The sequence below is a fragment of the Macaca mulatta genome, chromosome 16 (genome assembly GCF_049350105.2).
Source record: "Macaca mulatta isolate MMU2019108-1 chromosome 16, T2T-MMU8v2.0, whole genome shotgun sequence".
In the NCBI taxonomy this organism is placed as follows: domain Eukaryota; kingdom Metazoa; phylum Chordata; class Mammalia; order Primates; family Cercopithecidae; genus Macaca; species Macaca mulatta.
In genome coordinates this window covers 66,628,826-66,656,614 of record NC_133421.1, presented here as the reverse complement: position 1 = coordinate 66,656,614, position 27,789 = coordinate 66,628,826, and the positions used below count along the sequence as shown (strand labels likewise).

Sequence of the window (27,789 nt, the reverse complement as noted above, 5' to 3'; positions counted from 1 at the left end):
CCCCTGCCTAAGTTCTGAGGAGGCCTCACACACAGGCGGGGCCTGGGATGGGGGCCGGAAAGGGTCTTGAGAGGAGGTGGTTGCCTTAGTCCCCCACCCCATCCCCTTATGTTAGCCACCAGCCCGGAGGTAAGGGGTGCCTGGAGGAGCAGGAGGTCAATAGTCCAACGGCAGAAAGGTGTAAGAGTGGAGGCCTCCCTCCCCACCCCCCTCCTACCCCCTAGAGCGGCCTCGTCCTGTCTGGAGTCAGATAAGCCACCTAAGCGGGGTTGGGGGTTAGATACTCCCACTGCACCAAGGCTTCCCCTTCCACAGTTGGCTCCTTTATCACTTTGCCTTCAGTTCACCGAGTGGGGACAACAGGCAGACACCCGGTGGTGGCTGCAGGGCCTCCAGGCAGCCAGCGGTGATAATGCAGGGAAAGGCGCTCTGATCTCAGCTACACGGGCACCCACAGGGCTTCTCCCCACCCCTACACATGCCCCAGCGCCCTGGAGACGCGCCTGGGAGCTAGGAGCTAGCGCCTTCCCTTGCAGAGATGGAGCAGATTAGCCGGTGGGGCGGTGGCACCTGCCCTTCCCCTCCCCTCCTCCCTTCTCCCACCCCCGCCTGCCCCCTGCTCTGGGCCCCCTGCGCCTCCCTCCTGGGGCCCACGAGCCGCCCCCCTCCCTTACTTGAGCTCTGAGCTCAGAAGGAACCTGCCCGCAAACCTGGCTCCCAGCCCCGCCCGGGGAGTGCGTGTTCCTGCGCCCAAGGGCCCCAGCGACAGCAGAGACTGGCCGCAGCCAGCGGCGCGGGGGTCCAGCCGGGGCGAGCCAGTCCCCCTCCTGCACCCCCGCCTCACACAGTCGCCGGCAGCCAGCTGAAAACAACGCAGCCGCGTGGTGCCACCTGCTGGTCTCTGGGAAGGAGGAGGATGGGACGTTGTGGCTCTGGGACTGCCCCTGGCCTGGAGGGTTGAGAAGTATCTTGGCCCCGGGCCCTCAGCCGCCAGCTTCGAGGCTGCTGGGAGCAGCAGCTGCTAAGGAGAGGCCTGGGTCAGAGTTCTGCCCACCCGTGCCCATCTCCATCTTTTCCCCAAACCTCGAGTCCCCTGCATTTTAGGGAATCTGTGCCCCTTAAACTGGCCCCTTACCCCTCTGAGAAGCATTGACAGTCGGGCAGAGTTAAAATTTAAGACTAAAAATGACAGCGTCAGGCATGCACGGGGGAAGGAACAGAACAACCCAGCTCCAGGGGTTCCCATCACCCAGGGAGGCCACCAACGCCCCAACCAGGAGCCATAGCAGCAAATTTATGAAAAAAATATTTTATTCCAAAACACTGTTTACACAAATGTGTAGTCTTTGTACAAAGTACAAAAGAATCCCTCTTCTCATCCCCACCTCCCTTTAGAGAAGTTTAAACCTTGGGCTCCCAATCTTCCATGGTCAGCTGCCCCTGGCTGCGAGTCCTACAGCCTCAGAGGGAGGAGCGTGTGTGGTTAGGAGCAAGGCCTTCCCAGATCACAGCCAGTTACGCAACATCGCAAGGCCTGGCCCCACCTCCCAGCGGAGTCAAACCAAATCAGCTTTTACCCCTCACTCCAGATTCCACAGACACGCAGCACATGGCTATTTGCAGCTTGTCTTTCACTGCAGTTTTTTTTTTTTCCAGGAGGCAAGAGGACCAACCCTCCAAGTCCCGGGGCCCCTGTCCACCCACCATATCCTAGACCCAATCTTTCCTTCCTCTTCATAGACAAAGTTACGAACAGAGAGGCAAGGTAAGAAGGCTGGGGCCTCAAGGAGGGGAGAGAATATATATCCCGCGGAACGTGGGCAACAGCATCATAGACTTGAATGAAGCCCAAGGCCAAGCAGCCAAGCAGCCAAGCAAGGACTAATTCAGAGCAGCTCAGAAACCCTCACTCAAACCAGCGGCCCTGCTGTGCTAAGGACATGGCCAGGCCCAGACGCGCTCTCCGAGGGTTCACAGAGAGTCTGGAGTCCACATTTACTCAAGTATAAAATACTACTCAAAAATGAACCCCAGCCTCCTTCCTGAGATGAATCGGTTACATCAACACATGAGGACAGATGCATTTACATAGACACACACACGCGCACACATGCACACGCACATGCGCGCACACACACACACACACCCCCGCCCCGTGTCTTAGGAGGGCAAAGCTTCTCACTCCGGAGTGAAACTTAAGCTTAGAAACGTTACCCGTCTCCCCTCCCCTTCTGAATCATCTCATTCAAATAGCTGCTGAGCAGATGAAGGGCACAGAAGGAATAGGTTTGACTGCACTGAGTGCCTGCAGTGACAGAGGCTCAGTGTCTACCACGACAGAGACGGACTCGGCGCGCTCTTGGATGCCATGATCTGAAAAGAGGCCACCACTGCTGCAGCTACATCCCAGGACTGCACAGGGGAGGCAGGCGTAGCTCATGCACAAGGACACACACGCACATGCATGCCTGCAAAGGTGTCGGTGTACACAGCCATACTAAGCTCACCACACGAACGCTTCACATTGAATATTGTTTCCAAAAAGAAGCGTGGGATTCAAACATTCATGAGAGGGAGCCTCTGGCAGAGGTGAAAAGACCGGCAGGGGGCGAGAGGCGGGAGTCAAGACTGTCCATCGGTCGGCGTAAGAGTTCCTCCACGTGCCTGGCCACATCCATGGTCTCATCCAGGTCGAATTCTCCATCCTGGTCAAGGACAGGGTCAGGGCTGGTAAAGAGAGGGGGATGTCAGAGGGAGCTGGCATTTCTCACAGCCTCAGGCTCCCTGGGGACAGCCTCCAGCCTGCTCTCCACTCAAACTCGTCTCATGAGAACAGGACCAGTTCTGGCTGGATGCCCCCACCCCACCCTGAGCTGGGTAGCAGTCAGCCCACTGGCTTCTGCAGACCCCCACTCTCTTCCCATCTCTTGCTAACTCACTGAATAATCTTAGGGAATTCATTTCCCCTCTCCCTGTCCTCATCTGTAAAACCAGGTGACTGACACAGTGGGCTCTGCCCACCTGCAATTATGCTCAGCTGCGTGGTAGGCACCGCCCCGTTCACTGAGCACCTAGAACGGCTGAGCCTTTTCACTGAGCACCTAGAATGGCTGAGCCTACTGAGCACATGACTCCAATGTTTACAGCCACCTGGAGAGTGGGTATTGACCCCATTTTATAGACGAGGAAACAAGGCCATGTCAGGAAGCTTGCTCTGGGCCACCTGGCTGGGAGGTGGTGGACTCCGGATTGGAACCTGGGATCTTCAGTGGTCCCACTGGAAGGTGGTACCTCCCAGACATCCAGCCCTGGCCATCCACAGTGAGGAAGGGAATTAATTCTCTACCTTGTTCCCACCAGACTCTTAAGAACAACCACCCCATTCACAGCTACCCTGTATCAAGCCCTTCCAAGCCCCTCCCTGTGGAAATGCTTCACCCACAGTGTCTCATTTTAATGCTCCTCCCGTTCTCATGAGGCAAGCATTCTTGCCTCCGTTTTACACGTAAGGAAACTTGAGCTTCAGAGAGGCTCAATCATTTTCCCAAGATTGCACAGTTGGTACTAGAGTGAGGACTGGACCCTGCTATGTCTAGCTTCAAAATGCTCTGTCTTCCTGGCTGATCTCACTCCTCCTGGACCGGGGCTTAACCAGAGCTCTGGATTCCTTTGCCCACCAGCCCTCCAGGGGTCCAGCCTGGGGCCAAGCCCCCAGTTCTTCCCCTGTGGACCCCCATGAGAACGCCACCTACTTCTGTGGGTACATGTTATAGTGAGCCTGGGGGCACACAGCTGGGGAGGGGGCCTGGTCCATGTACGTGGCGCTGCCGCTCCCGGCATCTGCAGATGCGTTCACAAACCTGCAGAAGGAAGAGAACAGCTTCAGCCGCCTGGGAGGCCGGGACAGCTGACGGGGAGGGGACCGAGGGGCATGTTTGTCTTTCTCGGGGTGTAGAAGGACAAAGTGCCCACTTGGCCCTGGAGCTCCAGCTACAGGAGTGGGCACTCGGGTACTGGCACAGCGTGACCAAGCCCAGGTCCCTCCCCAGGGCTGAGACAGGTTTCCTGGGGGAGCAGAAAGCTGGGCCCAGGATCAGGGTGGGAGGCAGGAGGCAGGGTCTGGGGAAGGAGGAAAGAGGCAGAAGGAGGGCCAGAGCCACCTGGCCACTTACTCAGGGACCACTTGCTTGATCTGTGGCTTCACGTATCCATCAACGGCTTTAGCTGCCAAGGGGAGAACCGCAGTGAGAACCAAAGTCTCTGGGAACTCCCAAGTGGGGTAGAAGTCCATGCCCCATGCAGTCTCCCTCCTGCCCACATCACCTTGTGGTCTCAGCTGGGATGAGCGTTCCCAAGGGCCCCCAGTAAACACCAGCTGATGAATCCTGCCTGAGGGTCACTGAGACCCCTGGCTTGAATCCCATCCCTTCTCCTGGTTCCTTTTCTGGCCATTTGCTTTCCCTCTCCCTGCCCCCACCCGTCAAAGAAAGAGAATGAACAAGCAAACCCAACCAATGGATTTGGGGCAGCTGGAAGAAAAGAGACTTCTCCCTTTTGCTGCCTGCACTCCACTCGGGGGAAGGTTTGTGAGCAGGGTGTGGAGACAGCAGCTGGTGAGGTGGGGAGCAGAGCACTATCTGTGGGCTCGAATGATCCCGGCCACTCCCTACAGCACTGCCACCCTTTCCTCCGAGTGTGCAGAAGTGAGAATCCATGCAGCTTTCACTTTGCAGAGAAGAGAGCTGGGACAGGTTTGTCGTTCCCTCTCGTTTGTGAGCCCTGAAGTCCTCTCCGTCACCCCATGGGCCAAAACCCACAGGGGACATGGCCCCTGGGCTCCTCCTGGGGAGTCCCCACGGCGCAGCCCAAGGCTTTGTCTATGGGCTGGGGAAGAGCCCGGGGGAGTCAGCCGGCAGGGTCCTGGGGCAGTACCCACCCAGCACTGGAGTGTAGTACTTGGAGAAGACCTCATCCTTGGGGCGGTCAGGAAACACATAGATGAGATAGCTCAGGTCCCCCAGCCGGTCAGCCAGGGACCTGATGGAGAAATCCCGTGTGGTGAATGGTTTCAGGTTCCACAGGTTGCGTTCCGCTGTGAAAAGAACAACCTCATTCCCATAATCCACCAGCAAGCAGGAGGAGGACCAAGGTTGTGGGGCTTTAAGGCAGGCTTGCAAGAGAAATATGGGCTTTTATATACGAGCTTGCGCTGCAACCCCAGCCTGTAGGGAAGAAAGCCGATGCAGGATGTTCTACTCAGCAAACCAGATGAGCAGATACCAACAAGGCTGGGTTGTGGCAGAGCAGGGAGAGCTGAAACTGCAGGAGAACTCGCCCAACCGTCCTGGAGTCTATGGGGCTGGGGACTTCAGGTTCTCCAGAATGGAAAACGATAGAAAGGGAATTTCCAAGCCACAGCCCTCTCATACTAAGCTTCCCACTGGGTACCTTCTAAGGACACAAGCCCGATGCGGAGGGCGGGGGGAGGGGGCAAGGGAACAGGAGACTGGGCCTTGGGGCTGGAGTGTGGGCAAAGCGGGCACTCACGGGAGTCAAACTTCCAGGCAATGGTGATACCCCCAATTTCTGAGTCACTAAAGCGCAACAAGAAGGTCCCATCGGGCTTGTTGATGAGCAGGTCGTGGGCCTGTTGCTTATTCACAAAACCTAGAATGGCCCTGGGTGCATGGAGCATTGAGCGTCACCACTGGGCCACAGCCACAGTCCCTCTGTGCCCACTGACCCTGTGGCCCCCGTTCCTTACCCATCATTCCAGTGGGGCTTGTGGTGCTTCTTCAACACCTCCATCACCCCGTCAAACCACTGCCAGAAGGTGTAGTTCCAGCCCGGCAAGTTCTCCTGAGGGCCCAGGAACCCCCGAGTCAGGGCTGGTGCCCCAGGTCACAGGTAGCCCACGAAAGTCAGGGCCCTCCTGCTCCCACCCAGCCCTCTCCCAGTTCTTCACCCCTGCTTGCCACCACACTCCAGCAGACCATAAAGTGACACAGCCCCCAACTTGTACCCTAGGGACCCAGAGAGGAAACTTGCTTCTAAGACACTAGGGTCCAAGACTAGCCCATGGGTGGGAGTAAGAGGTGTAGAAAATACTCCAGGCTGCCCGGGCGCGGTGGCTCAAGCCTGTAATCCCACCACTTTGGGAGGCTGAGACGGGCGGATCACGAGGTCAGGAGATCACGACCATCCTGGCTAACACGGTGAAACCTCGTCTCTACTAAAAAAATACAAAAAAAAAAAAAAAAAAAAAAACTAGCCAGGCGAGGTGGCGGGCGCCTGTAGTCCCAGCTACTCGGGAGGCTGAGGCAGGAGAATGGCGTGAACCCGGGAGGTGGAGCTTGCAGTGAGCTGAGATCCAGCCGCCGCACTCCAGCCTGGGTGACAGAGCGAGACTCGTCTCAAAAAAAAAAAAAAAAAAAGAAAAGAAAATAATCCAGGCTGGATGGGGCCTCCAAAGTCATCCCCTCATTTTATAGGTGGGGAAACTGAGGCACAGAGAATGGATGGGTCTTCAAAAATTAGTGAGGAAAGAGGCAGAAGCAGGGCCAGAGCCATAGGCGTGGTGGCTCACGCCTGTAATCCCAGCACTTTGGGAGGCCAAGGTGGGCGGATCACCTGAGGTCAGGAGTTCGAGACCAGTCTGGCCAACATGGTGAAACCCCGTCTCTACTAAAAATACAAAAATTAGCCCAGCATAGTGGTGGACGCCTATAATTCCAGCTACTCAGGAGGCTGAGGCACAAGAAGCACTTGAATCCAGAAGGCAGAGGTTGCAGTAAGCACTCCAGCCTGGGTGACAGAGTGAGACTCTGTCTGTGAAAAAAAAAGAGAAAATTAGCAAACATCTAGGCCCAGAACCCAAGGATCCCGACTCCCAGCCCTGGGGCCCTCCGTCATCTCACTCTGGCTTCATCACTGAGCACAATTCCTATAGCCCCTGCCTGCATTTCCTGAGGCTAGGGGCCCCCATCTCTCCTGGTTGTAGGAGAGGGTAGTTGGGGGTGGAGAGTGGGGTGCTAGACCAGGCAGTAACCTGTGAGGCAGAGGAGCGACAGACCCCCGTAGGCCCTGGTGGACGGCTGGTGGCCGGGCCCCTACCCTGTTGAACTGGGACCAGGACACGGACAGGCCGCTGTAGTCCTCCAGGTGGCTGCTGCTGTTGTTGAACAGTTTCTGCGCCAGGAACACAAGGTTCTCCTTGGTCAGGCCCCGGTTGCTCTGCACTTCGGCCTTGAATTTCATGTTGAGCGCCTCACACAGCTGTGGCCACAGCACTTTGTCAGGCACGGCAAATGGCACCCTGCCCTGAGAGGGAGAGAAGAGAGGGGAAAAGGTAGATTAAGGGAGTTGGAAATGTTCACACACACACGAGATACACAGACACTAAGAGACGGGAGACTGAGACAGATCCAGAAAGGTGACACAAATGCAAGGGTAAGAAATGCGGTGGCTTTTATACACTAGCTTGCGCTGCAACCCCAGCCTGCAGGGAAGAAAGCTGATGCAGGGGGTGGGGGCTCAGAGGACAGACAGCAAGGACCCAAGCCATCTGCCAAAGGAGAATCCCAGACCAGGATCCAAAGACCAAACTCACAGACCTCACAGACCCCAGTCCAGGAACCTGGAACCCAGACAGAGTACCAAGGCCATGGCCGAAGGCAGGCGCCCAGCACCCCAGCCCTTCTGGCCTCACCTCACCTCTGGGCTGGCCCTGGGGTGGGGCTGACCCCAGGCAAGTCCTAGGGCCCGGGGGGTGGGGGGGCTGGGGTAGGGCTCCCACGGGGACTCACCGGCTCAGCAAAGGCGTTGTCCCACAGCACGGTGGCCGTGGCATTGTGGTCCTGGCTGCCATGGACGATGACGACCACAGGTAGAGAGAGAGTCTACAGGAGTCAGAGGAACCCAAGTTGATGGGGCGTGACCACCATGTGCCCTCTGCTTAAGCAATGTGCTCCATCTTTTTTTTTAATGCTTTTTTTTTTTTTTTTTTGATCCATTGTTTCACTCTTGTTGCCCAGGCTGGAGTGCAATGGTGCAGTCTCGGCTCACCACAACCTCTGCCTCCCAGGTTCAAGCGATTCTCCTGCCTCAGCTTCTCATGTAGCTGGGATTACAGGCATGCGTCACCACACCTGGCTAATTTTGTATCTTTAGTACAGACAGGGTTTTTCCATGTTGGTCTGGCTGGTCTTAAACCCCCGACCTCAGGTGATCCACTTGCCTTGGCATCCCAAAGTGCTGGGATTACAGGCATGACCCACCACGTGTGGCCGCAATCCACTTTATTTTTTCTCGAGACAGGGTGTCGCTCTGTCATCCAGACTGGAGGGCAATGGTGCAATCACAGCTCACTGCAGCCTTGACCTCCTAGGCTCAAGTGATCCTCCTGCCTCAGCCTCCAGAATAGCTGGGACTATAGGTGCATGCCACCATGCCTGACTTTTTTTTTTTTTTTTTTTTTGTAGATACAGGTTCTCACTATGCTGCCCAGGCTAATCTTGAACTCCTGGACTCAAGCAATCCTCCCTCTTCTGCCTCCCAAAATGCTGGAATTACAGGTGAGAGCCACTACACCTGGTCCCAACCCACTTTCCTCACCCACAGTTCCAAACATAAACCCCTCCCAACAAAACGTAGGCACAAGCAAACAAACAAAAACTACAACCAATTCTTCTTAGGCCATTGCCTAAATTGTCTGGGTTAGTCCCAGATTATAACCTAGCAAACAGGTACCCACAGAGTCAAAGCAGGCTGTCCGGTGGCAATGCAGCCAGGAGTCCTAAGGCAGGCCCCTCCACCTCCTGGGTGAACTGCAGCAGTTGGGGCAGGAGGGCTGGGGGCCTCACCTTCACTTGGAACACAAGCTCATTGCTGCCAACACTGAACTGAGACTCAAACAGGACTGTGAACTTCTCCTCTGTCACGGACTCTGCACCCCGCCGGTCAGCACGCTTGATCCTCTTCAGTGACTGCAGGGTGGGAGGTGACAGGGGAACAGGGAGACTGCGGCTGCTTACAAGGACTCGGCTCTGGGCAGACCTGCCCTCTGAGGGTGGGCCCTGTCCTCACCATGTTCCTGAAGTGGGCGCTGAGGGTGCCCGTGGCTTGGTGGTACTCCATCACGCAGCAGTTGTTCAGGATCTCACCACTGCACTCGCTGCAATGGAGAGGGGAGTCCCAGCTCTACACAGGCCCCAGGCCAGGAGCATGGTCCTGTCCACACCTTGGGCTGGGGTCTTCACTCAGTTCAGCCCTGCCAAAAGCCCCTGCCCCCATCCCCCAAGAGTGTTTCTTGGCATCTTTCTGGGTTGACTTCTCCATCAACCTGGTGCCCAGCACCCAAGGCAAGGTCTCCAATGGTGAGGTCTGGATCTATTATTAGAAATTCCTCAGATACAAAGATTGATGTGAGGGGCTTTGGGGACTTCCAGTAGCTTCTAATGCACTTAAGATAAAAACCACAACCACAGTCTATGAGTATCCTTATGTTTAACACCTACCCACCTCCCTGGCCTCACTGAACTCCTCTCCCCTCACTCAGGACACGCAAGCCCCATTGGCCCTGGCTGTCTGCTGAACATGCCAGGCTTGGACATTGGCCCTTGCTCTTCCTGTCACCCCAAACACTCTTAGCCTTCTCCTCCTTCAGGTCTCAGCCCAGATAGCTCCCCAGAAAGGCCTTCCTGGACCACTTATCTGGTGAAGCTTACCAGGCTGACCTTCCCTCACCCCCGCCTTTAACACATCTCCAATGCTAGCAGATTGCTCTTTCTTCTCTTTTTGGAGACAGAGCTTTGCTCTTTTTGCCCGGGCTGGAGTGCAGTGGTGCAATCTCGGCTCACTGCAACCTCCACCTCCCAGGTTCAAGTGATTCTACTGCCTCAGCCTCCCAAATAGCTGGGATTACAGGCACGTGCAACCACACCTGGCTAATTTTTGTATTTTTAGTTGAGATTGGGTTTTGCCATGTTACCCACGCTGGTTTCGAACTCCTGACCTCAAATGATCCTCCCACCTTGGCCTCCCAAAGTGCTGGGATTACAGGCGTGAGCCACCGCGCCCAGCCTAGATTGCTCTGTCTTAACTTCTTTTCCACTGTCTGTCATTGGGTTGGCCCTGCCTGATCTTTTAAAGTGTATTTTCATCAGTCTCCCCAGCTGCAGCGCAAGCTCAAAGGCAGTGAGATCATTTGTCTTCATCTTCACCCCAGATCACATGGTAGGAAATCAGTAAAGTTTTTTTGTTTTTGTTTTTTTGTTTTGTTTTGAGACAGAGTCTTGCTCTTGTTGCCCAGGCTGGAGTGCAATGGTACGATCTTGGCTCACTGCAACCTCCACTTCCTGGGTTCGAGCAATTCTCCTACCTCAGCCTCCCAAGTAGCTAGGATTACAGGCGTCCACCACCACGCCGGGCTAATTTTTATATTTTTAGTAGAGACGGGGTTTCACCATGTTGGTCAGGCAGGTTATGAACTCCTGACCTCATGATCCGCCCGCCTCGGCCTCCCAAAGTGCTGGAATTACAGGCATGAGCCACTGTGCCCGGCCTTCTTTTTTTTGAAACAGAGCCTCGCTTTGTCGCTCAGGCTGGAGTGCAGTGGCACAATCTTGGCTCATTGCCACCTCTGCCTCCTGGGTTCAAGTGATTTTCTTGCCTCAGAGTAGCTGGTAGTTGGGACTAGAGGTCCAAGTAGCTGGAGCTACAGGTGTATGTCACCAAGCCCGGCTAATTTTTGTATTTTAGTAGAGACAGGGTTCACCATGTTGGCCAGGCTGGTCTCGAACTCCAGGCCTCAAGTGATCTACCCGCCTCCACTTCCCAAAGTGCTGGGATTATAGGCGTGAGTCACCTCGCCCAGCCTCAGTAAACATTTTTAACTGGATGACAGGGGATGGGGCCATGTCTTCCACATCACTCATTCACTCACTCATTCATTCACCCCCTGCATATGTTGTGGGTGGCCTGCCCTGACACTGGACACTACCTCCCCACTCTGCCACACACAGCCTCTCTGTACTCTTCCCTCAGGACGCGGCACATGGGCTCTGCCTGAAAGTCCTCTCTCTCTGCTACTTCCCTCCCTATCACTAGCTACCTCTAATTCCACCAGGAGCCTAAGACTGTCATTTCTTTACTCCTGCATCAAGACCCCCTTTCTCAGTGCCCTACACGTCCCCCTGCCACATGGCTACACCATCAGGCATTTCCCAGCATCTGTTGCCTGCTCTGCTGGTCAAGGCGCTGAGCAAGGAGACAGCCCAATTCTGTTGGGATCACAGTTTCGTCCTCGGTGCATAGCACAGGTTCTAGAACACGGCTGCAACACCATACTTTGTGTGATTTTCTTCGAGACAGGGTCTCACTCTGTTACCCAGGCTAGAATGCCATGGCGCAATCATACCTCACTGTAGTATCAAATTCCCAGGCTCAAGCGATCCTACCACCTCAGCCTCCTGAACAGCTGGGACTACAGGTGCGTGCACCACCACGCCCAGCTAATTTTAAAATTTTTTGTAGAGATGAGGGTCTCCCTGTGTTGTCCAATTCAAACTTTTGGGCTCAAGTGATCCTCCCACCTTGGCCTCCCAAAATGCTGGGATTACAGGGGTGAGCCACCGCATCTAGCCTAGCACCATGCTTGTTGCAGGAACCGGGATGGTCTCTGAGTAGGAGGAGGGCAGTGTACCATCTGTCCAGATTTAATGATGGTTTGACATGATTGAATTTACAATGGTGTGAAGCAACACACTTTCAGGAGAAAGTGGTATGACAGTCTCTCACAATGCTGGGCAGTGGCAGTGAGCCTCAGCTCTCTGGCAGCCACGCCATCCCCAGGGTAAAGAACTGATACTCGGCTGGGCGTGGTGGCTCACGCCTGTCAACGCAGCACTTTGGGAGGCTGAGATGGGAAGACTGCATGAGTCCAGGAGTTCGAGACCAGCCTGGGCAACATGGTAAACTAGGGGACAAGACATGGCTGGATGCAAGGACAAAGAGAGGGGGTGCAGGTCCCCCACACCTAAGTCTGGGCAGGGGAAGGGAGAGGCACAATTACTTGCGGGTGTTCTCGTTCTTGAGCAGAGACTTGGCCTGCTGCTCACTGATGATGGTGGCCTTCACCTGGGGCGGGTTCATGTGCACGTTCAGCTTCCCGCCCACCAGCAGGCGCACAGTGGCTGCAAACTTGGTCTGGGTCTTCAGGACCTGAGGAGGCTGCTTCTCAATGATGAATGTGCTGCAGGGGACACAGGGACAGACGTACGATGAGGGGTTGGCGCAGGGGAAAGGGCTCTCAGTCCTCCTGTGGTGGGGGTGGGTCTGCCTCCCGCGGGGCTCAGGAGGTGAAAAGCACGGGCACAGCCTCTGTTCCTGGGGAAGCCATGAGAGTCCAGGGAAAGGATGGAAAGGGGAGTGACGTAACACAGCAGCTGGCATGGGCTGCGGCCCAAGGGCATCTCTTGCAGTGTCCACAGGAGAAACCGGGCAAGGGCGGCACCCAGCAGCCACAGCAACTGGAGACGGAGTGGGGAGGGATGACAGGCACAAAGCGAATCTGCTGGTCTGGAAGGCACCTGCGGCCCCCCACACGCAGTCTGGAGCTGCCCCAAGCTCCTGGGCATGGCCAACAGGCAGCAGTCACCTGGTCACCAGGGCTGAGATGATGTCCGTGATGGTGGCGTTGACCTCAGCCAGCATCTTCTCCACTGGGCCAGGGATGGGCAGCTGCTGGCAGAGGTGCTCAGCCCTGCGGATCTGCTGCCGGTTCTGCCAGATGATCTCGGCCAACTTCTCACACCTGCACGGGAGCCCCAAGGCCAACAGGAGGACAATGGCTTCTTCGCACAGACGCCAGGCCCCAAGACACAGCTCCCCCTCCCGCAGGAAGGCTCTGTGCTTTCACCACACCTCCCACCCATGGGAAGAGCAGAGCTCCCTGCCTCCCAGAATTAGAAATGTACACAGGAGGGGCGACCCTGACTAGGCCCAAACAGCCCGAGCATCACCCCACACCCCCGAGCTCTCTCCCACCCCCAGGACAGCAGCCCCCTTCCTGGGGGAGGTGCACAGGATGGGGGACCAAAGTCTGATTCAGGAACCAGGCCCCCTGGAGAAACTAGAGCTGCCCCAGGATGGAGGGGGCCTGCTGCAGGAGCCAGCACAGGAGGCAGAAGCAGCCAGGGTCCCCACCAGCCCCTCCTGCCCTGCCCTCTGGCCGCCCCACACCATTACCAGGACTGTAGCACGTCCAGGCTGCCCTCGGGGGGCCCGCCGTTCCCGGCCAGCTGCTGCCGCCGCTTCCACTGGATCAGCTCGTCATCTAGGATGATGGTCTGCTGCTTCCGCAGCAGCTGCAGGGTCTTCTGGTGCTTCTCGGCCAGCTCCTGAGGGAAGGGAGGACAGCAGCCCCTTCTGGGCTCCCAGAGAACACTGCGGGGCCTCGCTGGGAAATGGCAGAGCAGGGCCCAGGCCATTTCCTCTCCCCAAGCTGCTCTGCCTTGCATGACTCCCAGAAAAATATGCCTCCTACCCTCCCAGGTTCTGCTCTCATCCGGGCCCCAGCCCTCCCTCAGGTCACCAGAGACTGACTTCATGGCACCCACGCCCAGGAGAAGGCCAGGACCCCACTCACCACGCGGTACTGCTGCAGCGTCTGTGCCTCGCGCTGCAGCCACGTCTCCAGAGACACCTGCTTCTGCCGGAGGGCTGTCTCCCGGCTCAGACGCTCCTGGGGGCTCAGCTGGGCCAGCGGGCCAAACTGAGCTAGAGGAAGGGATAGGAAACCATGACCGTCACCTCCCAGTGTCCAACAGGAGGCCCAGGGAAGCGCACTCACCCGTTCTGGAGCGAGACCCTCCCAGGCTCAGATACTGCATCAAGGGCAAGTCGGAGTTCCTGACAGACAGCGGGGGCAAGATGAATGGGCGCCTCAGGAGGTGCCTCTGGGCCCTGCTCCCTGGCCTCCTGACTCTGAGCGTCCCCTCTGGGGGCACACGGGTGCTGGGGCAGCTGGGGAAGAGGCCCGCCTGTCTCCTGCCTGCCTGCCACACAGAGCTGCCAGCCCTCTTCTCACAGCCCGGCGTGGGTCTAGGCTGTCTGGGGTGCAAGTGTGCCCGTGCCCTTGACTGTGGGTGAACCTGGGCAAATCACTTTCCTTTCTGTGCTTCGGCTCCCCCACGTGTAAAACAGGAGAATCTCAGTACCTGCCTCAGTGGGGCGCTTGAAGATTAAATACATGAGGACATGGAAGATGCCAGAAAGCTTCCTGGCATGGGTGAGCTCTGTGTGAGGTTCGTCCTTCTTGGTTAATGGGGAACAGGACAGAGAGAAGAGGTGACAAGACAAGCAGTTGCTCGGCCCCATCCCTCCCGCAGCAAGGCCTCCTCAGGGCCCCCGGCCCCGGCCGCTCTGTCTCGTCCCTGAGCACAGCAGTCCGCCCTCAGGGGAGGATGAGACTCTCGAGGGGCCGGAAGGGGCCCAGCATGTTTGTCCAGGTTGGCTCACTGTGAGCCCAGCCGACCAACCAGGGGAGACAGACAGACAGACAGCAGAGGAGAGCACGTCCAGGGCCACTGGGGATGCAGAGCCACCAAGATTCTCTCAGGAAAGGGAGGCCGGAGGGAGGTGGCTTTTCTCCACACCATCTGTGAGGAGTCATCGATGGTGGGACAGGGAGTAAGTCAGGCCTCACTACCTTTTAAAAAGTATCCATCATGGGGCCGGGAGCGGTGGCTCACGCCTGTAATCCCAGCACTTTGGGAGGCCGAGGCGGGCAGATCACGAGGTCAGGAGATTGAGACCATCCTGGCTAACATGGTGAAACCCCGTCTCTACTAAAAATACAAAAAATTAGCCGGGTGTGGTGGCGGGCGCCTGTAGCCCCAGCTACTAGGGAGGCTGAGGCAGGAGAATGGTGTGAACCCGGGAGGCGGAGCTTGCAGTGAGCTGAGATCGGGCCACTGCACTCCAGCCTGGGCGACACAAGCGAGACTCTGTCTCAAAAAAAAAAGTATCCATCATGTGGCCAGGTGTGGTGGCTCAAGCATGTAATCCCAGCACTTTGGGAGGCTGAGGCAGGCGGATCACTTGAGGTCAAGAGTTCGAGACCAGCCTGGCCAACATGGCAAGACCCTGTCTCTACTAAAAATACAAAAATTAGCTGGGCATGGTGGCACATGCCTGTAATCCCAACTACTTAGGAGGCCCAGGCAGGAGAATTGCTTGAACCTGGGGGGTAAAGGTTGCAGTGAGCCGAGAGCACCACTGCATTCCAGCCAAGGAGAAGCAAGACTGCATCTCAAAAAAAAAAAAAAAAACAAAAAGTATCCATTATGAAATATGTAAGACACAGGGAACATGGAACACAGGAGCACCTGTGTATCAATAACCCAGCCTAAGAAACTAGACATGTCCACAGTTACAGCCACCACCAGCAGGCCCACCCCACCCTCCCAACAACAGCCCCTCTCCACCACCCTGGGACTATTAATCCCTTCCCATCTCCTTCTCAACAGCCCAGCGTCCTTGCTTGAGCTGAGTCAGAAGACGCATCAGCATGTCTCAGTTGAGCTCCTGGCTGGCCCCTGAGGGTCATGTCACCCTGACCCCAGCCCTGCCCCATGGGATGCACAAGCTGGGACAGACAAAAGCAACTCTATGTAGCCACGAACAGCCCAGAGCTAGAACTCAGAAATATGGCTCCAATCTCACTCAGGTATCGAGCAGGAAGAGGATCATCCAGGCACGGACAGATCCGAGGCGTCTGCACGGCTACCACGGGAATCCTGCCCAGCCACAGGGAGGGTGGTGGTGATCCCAACACCTGGGCCCAGCCTTCCTATGCAAGGGACCCACTTAGGTCTCTCCTGGAAATTTGCAGAAGCTTTTGGGAAGGAGGCCAGGGAGACAGGAAGCAATTTCCCTACTCCACTGGAGGTAGCTGAGCCTTCCCTGGCAAAAGCGGATCAACAGTCTGTGTTTCTGCTGAGTGAACTTGACAAATGGGACTGAGAAGACACTGCATGATGGATCCAAACCTAATCCACCACCACACACAGGAAGCAGAAAAGTCAGGCACGGGATCAGAAATACTGTCGCCAGTCTAAGGACTTGGGTAGGAATAACAGCCCCAAATCTTCCGTTTCCATTCTCAGAAGGAGCTGCCCTTCTTCTGGGGTCAGTCTGGGATAGATTCAGATGAGGGGAAGTTCTCTTAGAATTATCCTGCCAGGGCTGGGCGCGGTGGCTCACGCCTGTAATCCCAGCACTTTGTGAGGCCGAGGCGGGCGGATCACGAGGTCAGGAGATCAAGACCATCCTGGCTAACACGGTGAAACCCCGTCTCTACAAAAAATGCAAAAGATTAGCTGGGCGTGGCGGCGGGCGCCTGCAGTCCCAGCTACTTGGGAGGCTGAGGCAGGAGAATAGCATGAACCCGGGAGGCGGAGCTTGCAGTGAGCCCAGATCGCGCCACTGCACTCCAGCCTGGGCGACTGAGTGAGACTCCGTCTCAAAAAAAAAAAAAAAAAAGAATTATCCTGCCAGTATTGGCTGGGCTCAGTGGCTCATGCCTATAATCCTAGCACTTTGGGAGGCTGAGGCGGGCAGATCGCTTGAGGCCAGAGGTTGAGACCAGCCTGGCCAACATGGCAAAACCCCACATCTACTAAAACTACAAAAAAACAACAACAACAAAAAAAAAATTAGCCAGGCGTGGTAGTACATGTCTGTAGTCCTAGTTACTCAGGAGGGTGAAGCATGAGAAGAGTTTGAACGTGAGAGGCAGAGGTCGCAGTGAGCTGAGATCATGCCACTGCACTCCAGCGTGGGCAATAATTAATAAATATATAAATAAATAAATAAATAAATAAATATTTAGAATTATCCTGCAAGTATTTACATAATAGCTACAACATTCAGGCACTGAGCTGGTCTCAGTATACAAAAAGCACTGACAGTGCAGGGTTAGGAAGAGAGCTTAAATAGTTACAATAGAATTCTAAAAAAATTAGCCGGGCATGGTGGCCTGCACCTGTAGTCCCAGCTACTTGGGAAACTGAGGCATGAGAATTGCTTGAACCTGGGAGGCAGAGGCTGCAGTGAGCCGAAATCGTGCCACTGTGCTCCAGCCTGGGTGACAGAGCAAGACTGTCTCAAAAAAAAAAAAAAAAAAAAAGAAAAGAAAAGAAGAAAGGTCTAAAATCAATGACTTAAGGTCTACCTTAAGAAACCAGATTAAAAAGAGTAAAGGAAAAAGCAGTTTGATGCCCCTTGTTCTCACTAAGAAGGGGTGGTACATTTCTGGGGTCAGTCTGGAATGGGACATATTAATAGATGGACCACGTCCCATGACTCCTCAAATTGTACCTGGGGTTAATTCCTTCCAAGTTAATTTGATTTTTTTATTTCCCTATATCTTTATCATGGGAGCCATTGGCAAACTATGGACCTAGGACACAGGAGAATTTTCTACTGTCACCTCTTCTCCCAGGCCCACATCCTATCCGTGAGGCTCAAGAAGGCCCACTCTGGAAGTTCCACTTCTCCCAGCCCGGTTCAACCAGAAGACTTCCAATCCAAGTCCTCCCTCTGGTTAGGGAGCACCGTTCATATTTACCTATTTATGTAGATATTTACAGAATATATACCATTAAGGAGAGAATATTGGTTAATAAAGTATAGGAATTTTACGATATATCTCTAGCTGAGATCCAGTTCTGTAACTTACAGACAACCTAGGCCAAGTTACTTGTTCTCTTTGAACCTCATTTTTACCAAAGGAAGGATAACACAACTGTTCACTTCATAGGATTGTTGAAAGGGTTGAATTAAATAATGTGTGCCAAGTGTGACCCACGGCAGGGGCTCAGTCACCGGGAGCCATTGCTTCTACCAGGCTTTGGGCAAAGTGCTGAGGAGATGGACACTGACCAAGCCCTACCCTCCAGGAGCCCATAGAATGTTCCTCACGCCCACCCTCAGGATGCACACTGTGCCTCCACCGCGCCTCACCTTGGATCCTCAGGCTCTCCTGGTACTGGATGATGAAGTACTCCTGAGTCTGCTGCAGCTTCTTCAGCTCATTCTCTGTGTCCTGCGTGACCAGTCGCAGCTCCTCAAATGTCTGGTTGATCTGAAGGTGTTTCTGGGACATGGCGTCAACCAGGATCCCAGCCGGAGAACTGCACTGGAGACAGACGGAGTGGAAATAACTCGGGGAAAAGAGGATGGGAGGAAACACCAATACTACAGACTCCAAACCCCAAACTAGGGCAAGAAGGGAGGGTCATTTGCATCAGAAGGAGTCATTTGCCAGAATTGGGATAGAAAAGGGAAAGACGGAGGAGAAACAGGTGACCTGGCAGATAACAGCAGATAACGGCACCTTCAAAGTACAAATGTCTATGTCACAGCTGCCTCCACCAGAGTATCCAAACAGGGGCCATCTAATTTCCCTCCCAGGGACTAGAACTCAACACGTCCCAGGTGTCACCTGGGTTTTCCCACTAATGATGATGACCCCTCGCTCTACATTTATTTGCTGACCCAATGCCGTGGACTGCAGTAGATCCTAGGGACACAGGGAAGAACAGGGCTCTGTAAACACACATCATCTCACTTAAGACCCCCTTGTGATCAAAGGAAGAGGAAAGAGGCCGAACCTCTCACAGGCATCCTGGAGACCCCGAAATGAAGTTAGGGGAGAGGCATCAACAAGCTCTCCCTGGATCCAGCCATTCCTTCAGCACATTCAGGAGAATCGCTTGAACCCAGGAGTGGGAGGTTGCAGTGAGTCGAGATTGCACCACTGCACTCCAGCCTGGGCAACACAGCGAGACTCCGTCACACACACACACACACACACACACACACACACAAAAAAAAAAAAATAGAGTGGGGTAGAAACCAGGTCACAAAGGAAGGGAGCGCATGGCTGAAGGCAACCAAGTCCTCAGAGCCTTTCCAATGAACTGTTCTCAGAATAAAATCCAAACCCCTTCCCATGGTGTCTGCTGGCCATAGCCCTGCCTACCTCCATCTCCAGCTCCCTGGGAATGTGTGTTTTCTGTTCTGCTCCTTGAACACACAGGCATGTTCCTGCCCTGGGGCCCTTGCACTTATTGTTCCAACAGTCTGGAACATTCTGGTATCAGATCCTCCTGAGGCAAAGCACTTTAACTGGTACCGTTGCAGAGGGGTCATCTCTGATGAGCCAATTCACAGTAATGCTGCTCCTGTCTGAAAGTGTGTTGTTCTTGTGTTTGCTTACGTGTTTCTGTCTGTCTCCCTGCACAAGGTTGTGAGGTTCCCAAGGGCTAGGACCTTGTCTTTCCTGTGTGCTACAGAATCCACAAGGCCTAGAACACCAGCAGTGTTCAGGAACAGCTTTATGGCTGGAGGAAGGAATGAGCTGCCAGACCATGACAACACCAGCACCGTGGACGTGGATTTGTCAATGAGGCTGAAGTCATTTTTAGGTTTGCATGTAGCTCTGTGATGGCAACAGGTCACGGACATGGGGTCTGTGCTGGAAGACCCTTTGTGACCTGGTTTCTAACCCCTCTCTCTTTTTTTTTTTTTTTGAAACAGAGTCTCGCTCTGTTGCCCAGGCTGGAGTGCAGTGGTGCAATCTTGGCTCACTGCAACATCCCCCTCCTGGGTTCAAGCGATTCTCCTGCCTCAGCCTCCCAAGTAGCTAGGACTATAGGCGCCCGCCACCATGCCTAGCTCATTTTTGTATTTTTTAGTAGAGACCAGGTTTCACCATGTTGGCCAGGCTGGTCTTGAACTTCTGACCTCAGGTGATCCGCCTGCCTCAGCCTCCCAAAGTGCTGGGATTACAGGCGTGAGCCACCGCGCCTGGGTGTCTCTATCTATTTTTATCCATGGCAACCCCCCACTTGGTTCCTTCTCCCCAGTTACACTGACCAGTTACAAGTCTTCCAACGTGATAAGAAGATTCACGCCCTTCTGCTCTCACAGCTGCTGTCTTTTCACTAGAAAATTCATCCCTCCTCTCCTGCCTTTCTCCACTGTAGTTCAGACATGCCTGTCCTCAGGACGCTCCCCTGCCAGCCTGCCCCGATCTGAGTTGGGTGCTTTTTCCACGTAGGCCCGCTTAGCACTCAGCTCATCTCTAGAGAATCCATCGCTGCCAGAATTCCTTCCAGGCAGGAACCAGGGCTTTATGTGTTTCTCTGATGATAGCCCAGCATCAGATGTACAGTAAGACCTCAGTAAATGTCTGCTGAGTAAATCCTGAAATCGTGTCCACAACAATAAATAAATAATAGGCCGGGCACAGTGGCTCATGCCTGTAATCCCAGCACTTCCGGAGGCCGAGGCAGGTGGATCACTTGAAGTCAGGAATTCGAGACCAGCCTGGCCAACAGGGTGAAACCCTGTCTCTACTAAAAATACAAAAAGTAGCCGGGCATGGTGGTGGGTCCCTGTAATCCTAACTACTCCGGAGACTGAGGCATGAGAATCTCTTGAACCCAAGGGGCGGAGGTTGCAGTGAGCCGAGATCACACCACTGCTCTCCAGCCTGGATGATAGAGTAAGACTCAGTCTCAAAAATAAATAAATAAATAAATAAATAAATAAATAAATAAATAATATGACCTTTGCTCTGGTCACTGTTCTAAGATTTCTAACTGTTACGTCATGTTGTGAAATTCCTTTTGCTCTATTGCAGATGGTAGAGCACTGTGCCATTGTCCGTGTAGATGCCCAGTGCTCTTATTATTTCAGAACTGCGGAGATGCGTCCCCGTTACCCCTCCCAGGGCCTCACTTCTCTGAGCCTGCCTGTGTTAGTTCTTCTGACATGGATAGGTAGGATTGCTATCTCCATTTTACAAGAGTAGGAACAGGCCGGGCATGGTGGCTTACACCTGTAATCTCAGCACTTTGGGAAGCTGAGGCGGGTGGATCACGAGGTCAGGAGTTCAAGGCCAGCCTGGCCAACATGGTGAAATCTTGTCTCTACTAAAAGTACAAAAAAAATTAGCTGGGCATGGTGGTGGGCACCTGTAATCCCAGCTACTCGGGAGGCTGAGGCAAGATAATTGCTTGAACTTGGGAGGCGGAGGTTGCAGTGAGCAGAGATCGTGTCACTGCACTCCAGCCTAGGCAACAGAGCAAGACTCCGTCTCAGGGGAAAAAAAAACAGTAGGGGCCGAGCACAGTGGCTCACACCTGTAATCCCACTACTTTGGGAGGCCAAGGCGGGTGGATCACGAGGTCAGGAGATCGAAACCATCCTGGCTAACACAGTGAAACCCCATGTCTACTAACAATACAAAAAATTAACTGGGCATGGTGGTGGGCGCCTGTAGCCCCAGCTACTCGGGAGGCTGAGGCAGAAGAATGGCATGAACCTGGAAGGCGGAGCTTGCAGTGAGCCGAGATCCAGCCTGGGTGACAGAGCAAGACTCTGTGTCAAAAAGACAAGAAAGAAAGAAAGAAAGAAAGAAAGAAAGGAAAGAAAGAAAGAAGGAAGGAAGGAAGGAAGGAAGGAAGGAAGGAAGGAAGGAAGGAAGGAAGGAAGGAAGGAAGGAAGGAAAGAAAGAAAGAAAGAAAGAAAGAAAGAAAGAAAAGAAGGAAAGAAAAGAAGGAAAGAAAAGAAGGAAAGAAAAGAAGGAAAGAAAAGGAAAGAAAGAAGGAAAGAAAGAAAGAAAGAAAGAAAGAGAAAGAGAGAGAGACAGAGAAAGAAAGACAGTAGGAACAGAAGCTCAGAGAGATTAAGCAACTTGCTCAAGTCACACAGCTAGTTAAGTGGTAGAGCCAGGGACTGGACCTAGGGGGTCACTCCACCCTGGCGTGCAATGCTGCCACCTCTCACACTTGCCCACGTCCCTCATCTTCTTGGTGCTCTCCTCGTGCTGCTGTTTTCTATAAACACAGTTGTTTCTGGAGAGAAAGGCATATGGAAGGACTTCTCAACACCCCTCCCCATCCCCAAGGGACACTCACATTGTTGGCTTCTCGGACGAGCCTCTGTTCATTGTACAGAATGTGCCGGATGCAGCGGACTAGCTCCATGGGGCAGCGGTCATACGTGTTCTGAAAGAATCCAACAGCAGCCTCCAGCAGCCAACCTCTGCTCCAGCCATGCCAGTCCCATGCCATGCCCAGCCCTTCCTCTCCTTCAGCCTCTGCCTCAGCTTTTCCCAGAAAGCCTCCCAGACACCTCTATCTTTCTGTTCCTCATCCTCATCTTCCCCTCCAACATCTTCATATCTGGTTTGGAGTGAATTAAAAACCCACAGTTTATGAAGCACTTTCCCCTTTTTTTTTTTTTTTTGAGACGGAGTTTTGCTCTTGTTGCCCAGGCTAAAGGTGCAATGGTGTGATCTCAGTTCACCGCAACCTCTGCCTCCTGGGTTCAAGCGATTCTCCTGCCTCAGCCTCCCAAGTAGCTGGGATTACAAGCATGCACCACCATGCCAGATAATTTTGTATTTTAGTAGAGGCGGGGTTTCTCCACATTGGTCAGGCTGAACTCCCGACCTCAGGTGGCCCACCTGCCTCGGCCTCCCAAAGTGCTGGGATTACAGGCGTGAGCCACCGCGCCTGGTCTTATGAAGCACTTTCAATGTACCATCTCTTTTGACTCTAACACAGGGGTCCCCAACCCCTGGGCCATGGACTGGTACAGGTCCGTGGCCTGTTAGGAACTAGACCACACAGCAGGAGGTGAGTGGCAGTGAGCAAACAAATGACGCTTCATCTGATTTACAGCTGCTCCCTATTGCTCGCATTACAGCCTTAACTCCACTTCCTGTCAGATCAGCAGTGGCACTGGATTCCCATAGGAATGCTAACCCTATCGTGAACTGCGTGTGCGAGGGATCTAGGTTATGCACTTCTTATGAGAATCTAATGCCTGATGATCTGTCACTGTCTCCCACCACCCCCAGATGGGACTGTCTAGTTGCAGGAAAACAAGCTCAGGGCTCCCACTGATCCAACATTGTGGTAAGTTGTATAATTATTTCATTACATAATACAATGTAATAATAATAGAAATAAAGTGCACAATAAATGTAATGCCCTTGAATCATCCCAAAACCACCTCCCTGCCCAATCCCGGTCCATGGAAAAATTGTCTTCCATGAAACCGGTCTCTGGTGCCAAAAAGTGGTGGGGGACCACTGCACTAACAGCATGGAAACCCTAGGACATAAGCAGAAACTATAATCCCCATTTCGCAGATGAGAAAACTGATACTGAGAGACATTATGTACTTGTCCAGATGCAACCAAGTGAGAAAGCAGATGACTCCAGACTCAGGACATCTGATGCCAAGGTCAAGGTACTTCCCACCACCCTGCCCCTGGCCTCCTATGTTGGTTCCCCTCAGGTTTCTCCTGTTTTTCCCTCCTCTGGGATGAACCTGTATTTCCCTGGCACCCCGCTGTCTGTATTGAAGGGCTGTCTAGGAAACATAAGTGAGTTCCCATAAATGCTTGACTGTGATCACTACCCACACCCCTTTCCTGCTTCCACAAAAACTCCCTCTCTTCCTCCACACCCCTACTCCTCAAGTAAAGAAGAAGCTACATCTTATTTCTAAACCCTCAATTCAAAGCCCTTGTGTCCAGCTCTTGTCTCTGGGACAGCTCCTCTCTCACCTTGAAAAAAGCCCAAGAGGGAGGTCTGGTTGCCTCATTTCTAGAGTGCTGGTCTTCCCTTCTCCAACCCAGGAATCCTGACTCAGTCTCCCTCCATCCCTTCTGCTGCTTCCACAAGGCCAGTTCACCCATCTCCCTCTGTTGGCAACAAACACCTCCCACCCTTGCTTTGCAATATGCTAAAGAAATCTGACAGGTCTAATTTAGAAAGAGGGGGTGGGGGAAATCAAAGAAAACTTCCCAATAAGTTTGTGGTCACATGGTGAGTCAGTGGCCAGGCCAGGAAAAAACCCAGGGGTTCTGATGCTGGAACAAGATGATGCTGCCTCCCCGTAGGTGGCCCAGAGCCCACACCCACCTGGAGCTGCGTGGCGTAGTGCCCCAGCTTGATCTTCAGTAAAAACCCATCTTCCCCGACCTGGTGCTCCGCCTTCTTCTGCAGCTCCTGCACCAGGCCCTCCAGGAGCTGGGTGGCTTGGGCTCTGTCCTGGGGATTGTCCAAGTCAATGGCATCCCTTGGGGCGGGGCAGGAGAGAAAAATCTACTGTGGCACCTCCTTGGGCAAGGAGGTCAGAGACCCAGAATAAAGTGGAGACCCCAGGCTCATGACCGAGGGCACTCCAGGGCCCACAAGACTTGTTCCCAGCAGCTCCACAGACATCCGAGTCTAAAACCATTCTCTGTCCTCCCAGGCTTCCCCTTTCACAGGGACACCACCCCTTCCGCACAGAGAAGGACAGGCAGGACCAGAGTCACACCAAACCACCATGAGTAGAACTAGAGGCCAAAGGGCCTGGATGGTAGGGACCCTCTGAGGAGGGGCAGGGCGGGACGTGCCTACCATGGCTGGCTCTCAATCCACTGGGCCAAGTAGTGCCGGACCTCGATGGGGAAGTGCTGGCCGTACAGCACCTGCATCTGGCGCAGCGCATCTCCCTGCAGCTGCTGGGCCTGGATCCAGCCTGCCATGGCCGTTCACCTAGGGCGAGCCGAGCGCTGAAGTGCTCTCCTCTCCAGAGGCCAAGGAACCGGGCCTGCCCCTGGCCCTGCCATGCCTACCTATCCCTGGACCGCGGTCAGGCCAGGCCCCTCCCTTCCCACAGACAGCTTTCTTGTTCGGGAACAGAGATGGAGGGCAGCCCATCCCCTCCAACGAGGAACCCGTTGAAGGGGAGGAGAAGGTGCTCTGCAGAAGCAGGTGCCCTCCCCGTCTTCCTCTCCCCTTGCCCCACCGGAGCTTCCCCAGTGGGGGGTACGGCTAGAAAATGAAAGAGAAACTTGAAGGCGGGAGGCCCACAGGCCCTCTGGAGAGGGCTGCAAGGATCCCCCCAGCCTGCCTCGGGCCCAGTTTCTGGGAAGGGGAGATACTCCAACCCAAAGTTAGGCCAGCGCCGACAGCTCCCACTCGAAGGCTAGGGCTTTTCGGGCACGTGGCTGGGGCTGTTCAGGAGAGAGGGCTGGGGACTTGGGCGCTCCCCTTTTCAGCTGCTCCCCCAGTTGTGCACTAGTGTCTCCCCGGGTCCAGCCCGACAGTGCTCCCTCTACGATGCGTGCCAGGACAGCGCCCTCCCTGGCCACTGCCCTTCATCCCCGACCCCTGTCCCTCCTCCCTTGTCTGCGCTGTGCCAACTCCCTCGCGGTGCCCGGGACTGATCCCCGCGCTGCGCCCGGCCGTCGGGCTCCGGGTGTCGGAGGTGCCGGGGCGGCAGTCGAGTGTCCCCTCTCCGCGCGCCGCCCAGGACGCGCCACCGGGCCACCCACCTGGTGGGGCCGCGCCGTCTGGCAGCCGGGCCGGCTCTGCGCCCCGCGGCTCTCGCTCCCGGTCGGGGCTCCTTGCGGCGGCGGCAGCGGCGGCTGTTACTACAGGAAGGAGCGGAGAGCAGCGATTTCCTCCTCAAAGGTCAGCTGCCTGCGATAGACCATACACAGCGCGCGAGCCCGCGCCAGCACCCCTCCCAGCCCCGCTCGCTCCCTCCCTGCCTCCGCCCTCGGTCGCCGGCTCCCCTGCGAGTGCGCAACAGCGGCTGCCGTTCCGGCGGGCTGCAAGGCGGGGCGGCGCCGGGCGTGGGGGCTGCCCCGACGGCGGGGTCCCCCGGGAGTCCCAGCCGGCCCTCGGCTGCGGCTCCGAGGCAGCGTCCCGGAACCGGGGCGGGTCAGAATAGCCGGGGGAATGTGGTTGGTAGGGGGCGCTGGGAAATCCCGGGCTCTGGAAATCCCAAACCTGGGCCTCAGTTTTCTCATCCGCAAAAAGGGAGGAGGGAAGGGTGGACCAATTGGCGATGCCTTCCAGCTCTGACGAGTGTCATCTTTTGAGCCCCTAGATTAAAAAACAAATGTGTGGGGTGTGTGCGTACACGCGCGTGTGTGCGCGTGTGTGTCTTGGGGGCCACAGGTTTTGTGACCTCAGAGGCAAAACTGTAGGGAGGGGAAGGACTGGGGATTCTAGAGAAGCCCACCACCGCAGCACCTCCCTCCTTCTTTTACTCCCGCCATCTAAACTCAACCCTGACGGAGGAACTGGAAAGAACCTTGGCAGTCATGTGTTTCAGCCCTCCCCCTCTCCATAATTTGCAGGTAAGAAGTGGAAGTCCAGAGAGGGGAAGGGGCTTGCCCAGGGCCACCCAGGGCCACACAGTGGGCGCGTGACCTCACCAGCCGACTGTGATCCATAAACTAGCTAAAGCCCCCGTTCACCCAGCCTAGTTATTTATGAGGCTGGTTCTACCTTCAGAAAAGTCCAGGAAGGGACCGTCTTGAGTCCTCCCAACTTCGAAACTGCCTACAGGCCTTGCCACAGCAGTGAACATCCTGTCTACAGCCTCAGTCCCCCTCTCCAAGGGGCCCCTTCCCACGAGGCCCAAGGGGTTTGGTAAGGTCGGGCTGGACGCCTTCCATCCCCTTTGCCCAGCTTCCCTCTCCTCTGGGCCTCCCCTCTGCCTGGCAGCGGGTTGGCAGCACCAGAGGAGGGGCCAGCCCAGCTGCCCACTCACAGCACAGCTGAGCCAAGACTTCATGTCCTGGGCTGGGGGTGGGGGGCGGGTGCATCTCATCTGCCTCCCTCCCCATCTGCTTCTCAGAGCTGCCCTTTTCTCTCCATTCCCACTCTCCCTTCTTGCCCCTTACTACCTCTCCCGGTTTCATTCTTTTAACTTCAGAGGAAAAAAAAAGAACTTTAAAGCTGCAGAAGCCAAAATGTCTGGGTTCTCCCCACCTTCCCTGTGTGGTCACAGTGTCTTCGTTGGCAGGATCACGAGGAAAGGAATTGAAAACTCTAAGGGGGTGCATGGAGGATGTAGGGAAGCCTTGCTTCCCAGATACTCTGCAGGGGGCCCCAGGGAGGAGGAAGTATAGCCCCTCTCCTCTCCTTTCCCACTCTGAGCAATGGATTTGGCAGGGGAGGGTCAGACACAGAGCTAGGGGGTCACCTGGAATGGAAGCCAAGTGCCACAGCTGGAAATGACCATAAAGATGATTTACAAGTGGAAAAACAAAGGCCAGAGGGGGGAAGTGACTTCGCCACTGTCATGCAGCCTGTTGGTGGCTGGATACAAACCCATTGCCACATTTGGGTGGGTCCCACTTGGCACCTGTGCCCTCCAGCAGTTCCCTTCAGGCAGGTGTGGAAGTCAGTTGATGGGAGCAGATTCCTCAGGTTTTCAAGTCCTCTCGGCCAGGTCTGGAGGGCAGAGGGCCACCCTTGCCATGCACTGACATCTGGGCACCTGACGGGGTGGGGGTGCCTGCTTAAGAGAGGGGGTCCTGCCTGCTCTCTTCCAGGCAGCCGCCTCTCTAGACTCCTCCTCCAGGGCCTGCAGAGGCCTGTTGCTCCAGCAGGCAGCCCTACCCACCAAACATCTGTCTTGGTTGGGCTGGGCTTGGCTTTAGTGTGGGTAGTCCTAGGTCCTAAAAAGCTAGCATTGAGATGCCAGAGAACAGAACGGGAAGGATGGGCCTAAAAGGGTGTGTGGCTGTGTTTTCAGAGCCCTCCTATGCCACCCACCCCCTGACCCTGTGCCCAGTGGCTGTGCCCTTGTTTGACAGTCTCCTCATTTGGTTTCTGACTATAAGGCCCCAAATATCTGTGTATTTCATTGCATATTTCCCCCTCTGGCAATTTTTTTTTTTTTTTTTTTTTTTGA

The 27,789-nt window shown here is 54.9% G+C and overlaps 2 protein-coding genes across 12 annotated transcripts in view; one reads left to right on the top strand and one right to left on the bottom strand.

Moving 5' to 3' along the window:
• Positions 1-1,293: 1,293 nt before the first annotated feature.
• Positions 1,294-25,945, bottom strand: STAT5A (signal transducer and activator of transcription 5A). Of its 9 annotated transcripts, none has more exon segments than NM_001278358.3 (19): positions 1,294-2,727; positions 3,753-3,860; positions 4,173-4,224; positions 4,937-5,092; positions 5,548-5,678; positions 5,765-5,859; positions 7,114-7,320; positions 7,806-7,898; positions 8,862-8,984; positions 9,085-9,172; positions 12,071-12,250; positions 12,656-12,811; positions 13,246-13,397; positions 13,646-13,776; positions 18,025-18,199; positions 21,990-22,079; positions 24,009-24,165; positions 24,492-24,629; positions 25,412-25,945. In NM_001278358.3, coding segments are annotated over 18 exon segments (2,385 nt in total). In that variant the 5' UTR covers positions 24,620-24,629; positions 25,412-25,945; the 3' UTR covers positions 1,294-2,564.
• STAT5B (signal transducer and activator of transcription 5B) overlaps positions 25,253-27,789 on the top strand; it is a 91,501-nt gene continuing 88,964 nt past the window's right edge. Inside the window, exon 1 of one of the 3 annotated variants that reach the window (XM_077971744.1) lies at positions 25,253-25,550. The gene's annotated coding sequence lies outside the window, so the exon portion shown is untranslated. Of the gene's footprint in view, positions 25,551-25,647; positions 26,225-27,789 lie in introns of those variants that run through there. The other 2 variants (XM_028836505.2, XM_077971745.1) reach the window with 2 other exon arrangements.